We start from the raw sequence: 8335 nt of genomic DNA, 5'->3' as shown, positions 1-8335 counted from the left end.
TCCACATACCGGCTATCACGAATACACGCGCAAGCACTTGTTGTTTTGACGGTTCGGTTGTTTCACATTCGTACGATTGCAATCTCTCTGGTGCAAGTGACGACTGTGTGCATTACCCTCCTAAACCATATTTGTGAATTATAAAAAAATAATTTTGTTATTCACTATATATTGACAGCATTTGAAACCGTGATTTGAAGATTTCCAAAGAGCTTCAACCAAAGTGTTTTTGGCGCTCATTTTTGTAGGTTCTCAAAAAGATTGTATTTCGTTTTTTTTCGTTTTGCATTTTTCGTGAAAACTTTTCATTTTGCTTTCCAATGATATGTTGTGTGTTGGTGATTCTGAATTAAAAAGTGATTAATTTCATCGGTCGGTGAAAGTGATTTAATTTTATTTCTACGCTCGATAATCGACGTCATGAGTTGGCTTTCTGATATCCGGAGATTGTTGGGAAGCATTACAGCAAGCGACGCTGATCACCGACGGCGACGTCGTCGTGGGAGTCTCAACGAGGGTGGATTACTTCTGGATGACAGCGATGAACGTATGTACTAATGCTATATTTTGTGTGGTTATCCAAAAATTGATACAATCCGATATAAGGTCATTGGAACCATGGTGTGTAACAACAATTTGTTTTCTTATGGCGTGTAACTATAAATATCTAATCTAATTATACACTACGAACGACGCTGACTGATGTACATGTTATCAAATGTATTCAGTACTCATATTATCACTTGGCTGTGAACGTTTATCATATACATAAAGCCGATGAAATTGACCCTTTCGGGTCAACATTTAGTGGTCTATGCAATCTGAAAAATAGTTTTGTCCACAAGAGAAAAATTTTTTTTTGCCCATTTTTAGTGGCGTTAAACTTTTGAATCATGTACAGCTGAGTGCATCATTCACTAGCAGTTGAAAATTTAATCACTGACTATACACTGCACTAGTTAGCTTATCATTTCGGCCGTCAATAGGAAGAATAATAATAAACAGTAATCAGCTGTTCTAGAATGGAATTAAAGTTAGACTTTGCGGTACGGTTGCATACATTTCGGCGTTCGACCGTTATTTAATCATGGCTAATCTATCACACGACAGACTGACGGAAACACATTTTGGCAGTTTGTTGTAAAACTCAGACAAAATAAGTAAAATAAACCAAACAAAGAATATATTACGATATTGATTTATATGATAATTGATTTATTGTTACAAAACTATCCAAAATTTGACATGGATCATCTCTATATATAAAAATGCAGAGATCATTCTTTGTAATCGCATCACGTAAGAACGGATGGACGGATTGAGATGATTTTTTTTTTTGTTTGATCAGTTCTTACCCCCACCGGGTTCGTACATCAAAAAAATGAGGAAAACTTACCGGAAAAGTGAGAAAAACCAATAAAGTTATTTTGTATGGACAATGGAATTTTTCCACTGAAAAAGTCGCCAATGATTGCTAGATCTACGATTGATGTTTGGCGCGCAACGAGTTTCATAGGTGCTTGGCCGTCGAAGGAAAGAATACTAGATCGTTGAACAAATTTTTTGGCGCGCAACGAGTTGTTTCATATGGTTATTTCACATGCTACGTGCTTAATTGGGTATCAAAATTATTGCTTGCCAAATGGCATAATGACGGAATGTTCAGTCATATGTTTTAGAAAACCCCTGTAGGCCGGAATAAAAAGTTCTGATATCATTTACCAGTTAATGAATTGGAGTCAGATGAATATTATTGGTCATCGGGCGCGAGTTTCACTAATCAGATTATTTTTGAATGAATCAATGAAAAGATTGTGCTGTATAAGCCCTAAGGTCAAACTAATGTCGTTTTCGTTTTTAAATTGCACTACACTGGTGTAGCGAAAGCTGCACTGAAACCGTTCGTTTTTACCAATTGCACTACACCAGTGCTACACTTTCTCTGCACCGATACCACTGGTGTAGCACTCATCAAAAATTTGGTGTAGTTCTGTGCAATGGAATCGTTAGTCAATGGTTACTGTTTATGTTTTCATCATTTTTGTTCGTTTTGTTCATGCCTTAGTGTAGCACTGCACCGGTGTAGTGCAAATTAAAAACGAAAACGCCGTAAGAGACTTTCTTTGCATTTTGCTTTCTAATGATTTAGATTACACTAAGCGCACATCATAAGTGGTAATTAGATCAATGTTCAAGATGATTACCATAATGGAACTAGACTGTCATTTTATAATCCATATTCTGTGAAGAATGATCAAATCAGTAGGATGAATATCAAATTAAAAAGCAAGCGTCGTCTCTCCAAGCATTTATAAGCTCCGCAGTACCTGAGAAATATCCACTTTATTAAAGCTCTAAAGTACGCGTGGCACTTTTTGGCAACTTGAACGTACAGAACAGGTTCTGAGAAAACTGTCTCACTGCTTAAAAGCTGCAAAAGCTTCAAAGTTTGTTCTGTTGCGCCGGGTGAACATTCGAGTATGAGTAATTCATTAAGCCAAATCTTTTTTTACGAACTTTTAGTTACTTGGATGAAATACAAACTGTAAACATATCCTACTCTACCGAATGAACAACTCTAGAAGAGAAAATCTTCAACATTGTGTTAGGTTCATCAATACAAAATTCTGCTTAGTAAGCTGTTTTATCGATTACCGAAAGCAAGAATCACACGTGGAAGAGAAAACGTGGCACTTTATATCCTTTATGCCGAAGTCATTAGAGAGAGATTTCGGTTCAGTGCTTTGATTCAAAGGATGAGATGATCTGTACCTTTGCTCAATTTTTGCTTAACACAAGTATTTCACATTTTCACATTAATTTTTGGTGATATTTTTTGGACTAAAGCCAATGTGTGTCGAATTACGTTGATTGTAGGTTATTCAGAAAAATAATGGAGAGAAGCGTTAACAACATTTGACGTTTGATCACTCTGGCCGTCCGAAAATGTGAATTAAAAAAAAAAATTAGGCGAGACGAAGTTCGACGGGTCAGCTAGTAGGAATATATTTCAGTATATTGTTATCACGTATTCAATGAATTGTGAACAATCATTTTACAATAGAATGTAGAGGTTGTGAACAGTTTGTGTACGATTCGGAATACCACAAATACAATAAATTCAATTGCAAACCCTAAAAATCGGTGAATTGAATAATTGGTGTTAACTGCGCACTTTTTAATGTTTTGTCCAAATCCAATTTTGAACACTTCTTATTCTTCTTCTACTTCTGGTTGGCGTCACCTCACTTGAGATGACGCCGATTGATGGCACAGCAAAGCAAAGTCTTGACATTACACATTCCTTTTGTGGAATTTGGCCTTTCTGTTTCAACAGATTACGCAGCCGATTCTTAGCGTACAGAATCATTGCATAGCTAGTATAGCTATGATCCTACTGACACTATGGATCCTTCCAGGTCGGGGCTCGAACATATGACAACTGGCTTGTAAGGCCTGCGCCGTATGCATTGAACCGCTAACCCGGGATGGCACAGCAGCTAAGGTTATATTTCCAGTTAATTTTCGTTTTTAGTCCAATGGACTTTCTTTTCACTGGACTAAACTGTCACTTTTTCAACAAGATCATACCATTCTTTATCAAGTGAACATATTTGAATGAAACTTTTTTTTCCTCTTAATCTTTCATACTATTTTTGAGAACAATTGATTTTTGTGCTTTCGAAAAATCAGGAAAATTTACCGTAATGTAATGAAACATGAATCTAAATCCGTTGACCATTTGCGGACCACCAATTATTTTAAAACTTATGACGATAACAATGACTGGCGCTCATGGCGCATTTCCCATGAGGATCTAGATTATGCGATGTTTCATTATAATATGATTTTTTATCAGAATCTAACGAGGAAAACAGATTATAAAAATGATATTCGAAAACAGTTATGCAATAACAATCACGAAAAAGCTACCGCAGAGACGGGACTCGAACCCGTAGCTAGCTTCTATCCGGTGAAATGTGCACATTTTAACGACTATAATTGAACGCCGTGGTGCCCGATTACAGCAAAGCATGCTCGGTTCTTCTAGGGTAGTTTAATTAGCAAAACAATTCCCCCGGATAGGAGATAGCCAGCTAATTCCCAACAAAGATTAAGAAATCCCTGACGGCCAGAAACGATTTGTTGTGGGCATTTCAATTTATGAATGATTTTGAATATTGCATTTTGTCGTGAATACGACTTACTTTACTATGGGGTGCCTTTTCGAAATTTACCCTCTGAGCGAGTGATAAGTTTTTGATCGTGAATATCTCTTGTTGTATCTAAGGAATCAACATAATTTTTGCTACATGCCATCGGAAATATGATCACAATTTTATGAAAAAATTTTCAGTTGTGTGACATAATCTCAAATAATTCAAAATTAAACTTCTCTGAAATGTTTGGTATAAACGAGTATCAAAGAGGATAATTCATAAGGCGCGTTTACCTTTCTCGTATTTTTAAAGCTCATAGCTCAGTGATCTGTGAAAGGATTTATATAATCTAACTACCAAAAGTATCGAAAATTTTCAACTTAAACGTGTATAGCAACAGCATTGAAGTATTTCAATTGTACCTATTGAAAAACCTGTCTCATTTGACCCATGTCAACACCAGCCAATCAGAACGCGTTCTGAGGAAGAGAACAAAATATCTGCTGCTGTACAACAAATCGTTCGAGAAAAATGTTCCGAACAGTGCTTAATATTGTAGTGAGTTCCACAGTTTGGTCCTTCTGAAAGGTAGGAATGAATCCCGTACAGCATCCTTATAGTTTCTATTAATGAAATGCAAATCCGAAATGAAATAATCGACAGTAAAATCAAATCTATATGCTATTTTTAAAGCCGTTAGGACCGCCCATTAGTAAAAAAGATACAAACGAAATCACGTAAAAAGAAACCTCATAACAAAATTTGGATCAGTTTGGATTCGCCACTACGAGCAGATGTATTGAGTGTCGTCAGCAAAGCTAGTTTCGCTCCCGACATAAGCGATTATGTCACAGCTGCTAGTCGTTTGCATTGGTGGAAAAACAACTAAAAGGGAACGACGGTGGAGAGCATCACACAAAATCAGCCGTTCTAATGGCTCTAAAAGTTTTCTAAAGAACTATTAGGATTTCTTCTTCGCAAATCGAAGGTAAATATCCTCAGTTTTGTGCAAATCTAGAACAGTTTGATTTGATTTGTGCACTTTTCACTGTGTGAAATTCACAGTAATCGAGATCAAGTGAAGCTTTCTTTGTTTTTGCGAAAAATGTGAAAAAGAGGAATTCTTGCATAATTCACACAATTGATCAACTAATTGATACACCCAAACCTCCGTTTACGAACACTTTTTATACGTAACCTCTTTTTACGTACCTCTTTTTACGAACCAAATCCCAAATAACGTAAACTTTTTTTACGAACCTACTTCGTAAAAAGAGGTTTTGTCATTCATCGAAAGCGATTTCCGACTCCATGGAAACTACTACAATATAGGTATTTTTGGAACGGGTTTAAAGAGTAGATTCCGGAAAATGATGTTTGAGGTATTTTGGAAATCCAAGATGGCGACTTCCGGTTGATTGATATTCCTTGAAAACCCATACAATATGGGTATTTTCGGAACGGAATTGATAAGTAGATGTCAGAAAATGATGTTTGAGGTAGTTTTGAAATTCAAGATGGCGACTTCCGGTTTGTTGATATTCTTTGAAAACCTATATAATATGGGTATTTTCGGAACGGGGTTAAAGAGTAGATGTCCGGAAATGATGTTTGAGGTGGTTCTGAAATCCAATATGGCGACTTCCGGTTTGTTGATATTCCTTGAAAACCCATACAATATAGGTATTTTTGGAACGGAATTGATGAGTAGATGTCAGAAAATAATGTTTGAGGTAGTTTTGAAATTCAAGATGGCGATTTCTGGTTTGTTGATAATCCTTGAAAACCCATACAATATGGGTATTTTCGGAACGGTATAGTGTTTTAAAGGAATAAAGAGTTAAAGGAAAATGGCAAAAACTTTCAAAAGATAATAATCAACCGGAAGTCACTGTTTTGCATTTCAAGACCACCTCAAATATAATTTTCCGACGTCTACTTTTAAATCTCTTTCCGAAAGTACCCATATTGTAAGGGTTTTCAAGGAATATCAAGAAACCGGAAGTTGCCATCTTGGAACTAAGAACCACCTCAAACATTGTTTTCTGACATCTATTCATCAATCCCGTTCTGAAAATACCCATTAGGTAAGGGTTTTCAAGGAATATCAAGAAACCGGATAACACCATATTGGATGTCAGAACCACCTCAAACTTCATTTTCTGATATCTACTCATCAATCCCGTTCCGAAAATATCCATATTGTATGGGTTTTCAAGGAATATCAACAAACCGGAAGTAGCCATCTTGGATTTCAGAACCACTTCAAACGTCATTTTCCGACATCTACTTATTAACCCCGTTTCGAAAATACCCATATTGTAAGGGTTTTCAAGGAATATTAGCAAATCGGAAGTCACCATCTTGAATTTCAAAACTACCTCAAACATCGTTTTCTGACATCTACTCATCAATTCCGTTCCGAAAATATCCATATTGTATGGGTTTTCAAGAAATATCAACACACCGGAAGTCGCCATCTTGGATTTGAGAACCACTTCAAACATAATTTTTCGACATCTACTCATCAATTCCGTTCAGAAAATACCCATATTGCAAGGGTTTTCAAGGAATATCAACACACCGGAAGTCGCCATCTTGGATTTAAGAACCACTTCAAACATAAATTTCCGACATCTTCTCATCAATTCCGTTCCGAAAATATCCACATTGTAAGGGTTTTCAAGGAATATCAAGAAACCGGAAGTCGCCATCTTGGATTTCAGAACCACTTCAAACATCATTTTCCGAAATCTACTCATCAATTCCGTTCCGAAGATACCCATATTGTTAGTGGTTTTAGGCAATCGCAATAAACCGGAAGCCGCCATCTTGGATTTTGAAACGAGCCCAAACAACATTTTCTTGCACTTACTCTTCACCTCCGTTCCGAAAATAAACATATGATGCGCGGTTTCCACAATAATCACACAAAACTTTTTTTACGAAGTAAATTCCAAATAACGTAAACTTTTTTTACGAACCGAATCCCAAATAACGTAAACTTTTTTTACGAACTACCTCTTTTTACGAACCCCCGTTTAGTTCGTAAATGGAGGTTTCGGTGTATTCGAAAGTGTTAAGGAACATATCAGTTGTTTCCGTATTCACGACATCCAGTTGTGTTTCTGGCATTACCCACCCGCCTTTTTTTTCATTTAATAGGTCTTGTCTCCTACACAACTCCGTAATTTTTTGCTCTCGTGTCTTTCGCTTTATAACTGTGCAAGTGTCGCATTGAAAGTTTGTAAAGTTCGCACAATCAATGAACAAGTACGTGCGATTATCGGATGTGTGAAAAAAAGCACGTCATTTTTATTCGTATGTACGTCATCCAGTTATGTCTTTGACATTACCTTACCGCCTTTTTATCGATCATCTCCCCAACATTTTTAAACATTCATTAGGTTCCTTGTAACTTGATGTTTTTTCGGAGGATTTTTTTTCGCTGTGTATTTTTTTTTTAGAAAGTTTGATTGATTACCTAATACTTTTTCTTGGACAAAATTTTCTTAGAAGCTATAGATTTCGTGATATAATTGCTTATAAATAATGTGGCTTAAAACACATGCATCCATTTCAAAGATTAGTTTTGAGTGAAAAATACTTCATTTGTCATCCCGTTCACGTATGCAAATCGATTGGAATTGCTCGGGTGCTACTAGAGACTGTCCCAGAAAGTATGGGTGCAACCAAAAACCGCTGCCATTTCGTAATGGCAGTCTCATTTCGCAATGGTTCAGAATCTGTCCATTTTTATGGCTGCGTCCTGTTGTTTACACTCTTCTCTAACCACTTTTGCAGTTGTTTATTCGTTTTCATTAGTTGTGCGAAAAATTGTGTACAAATGGTGCACAGAATGCGGACTTTTACTGTAAAAGATAGCAAAAATGGAAGGAGTAAGTGAAAAAGCCGTGCGAAATGCAATCAGGAAGTTTGGTGAGGATAACACCTTTGAGGATAAACCGGAAACGGGTCGAAAAAAAGGTCCTGCTAACCCTCAGTTTGATAAACGTATACTGAAGGCGTTCGAACAAAAGAAGGAGATTTCAGTTGGGGATGTGACCAAAAAAGTGGGCACTGCGAAGTCAAATGTTCTTCGTGCTAAAGAACGTTTGAATCTTCGAACCTATAAGAAGCAGAAATAACCAAAACGTAGTCCAAAACAAGAAGCA

At 36.6% G+C, this 8335-nt stretch overlaps 1 protein-coding gene across 1 annotated transcript in view; it reads left to right on the top strand.

The window, feature by feature from the left end:
• The first annotated feature begins 271 nt into the window (after positions 1-271).
• Positions 272-8335, top strand: part of LOC131435913 (probable phospholipid-transporting ATPase IA) — a 195220-nt gene continuing 187156 nt past the window's right edge. Inside the window, exon 1 of the mRNA XM_058604197.1 lies at positions 272-547. Within this exon, the coding sequence (XP_058460180.1) occupies positions 421-547 (127 nt within the window). The 5' untranslated portion in view covers positions 272-420. The remainder of the gene's footprint in view (positions 548-8335) is intronic.

This window comes from Malaya genurostris, chromosome 3 (genome assembly GCF_030247185.1).
Source record: "Malaya genurostris strain Urasoe2022 chromosome 3, Malgen_1.1, whole genome shotgun sequence".
Taxonomy (NCBI): Eukaryota; Metazoa; Arthropoda; class Insecta; order Diptera; family Culicidae; genus Malaya; species Malaya genurostris.
Note: the sequence above shows the minus strand (reverse complement) of the source record. Positions and strands in the feature narration are given on the sequence as shown.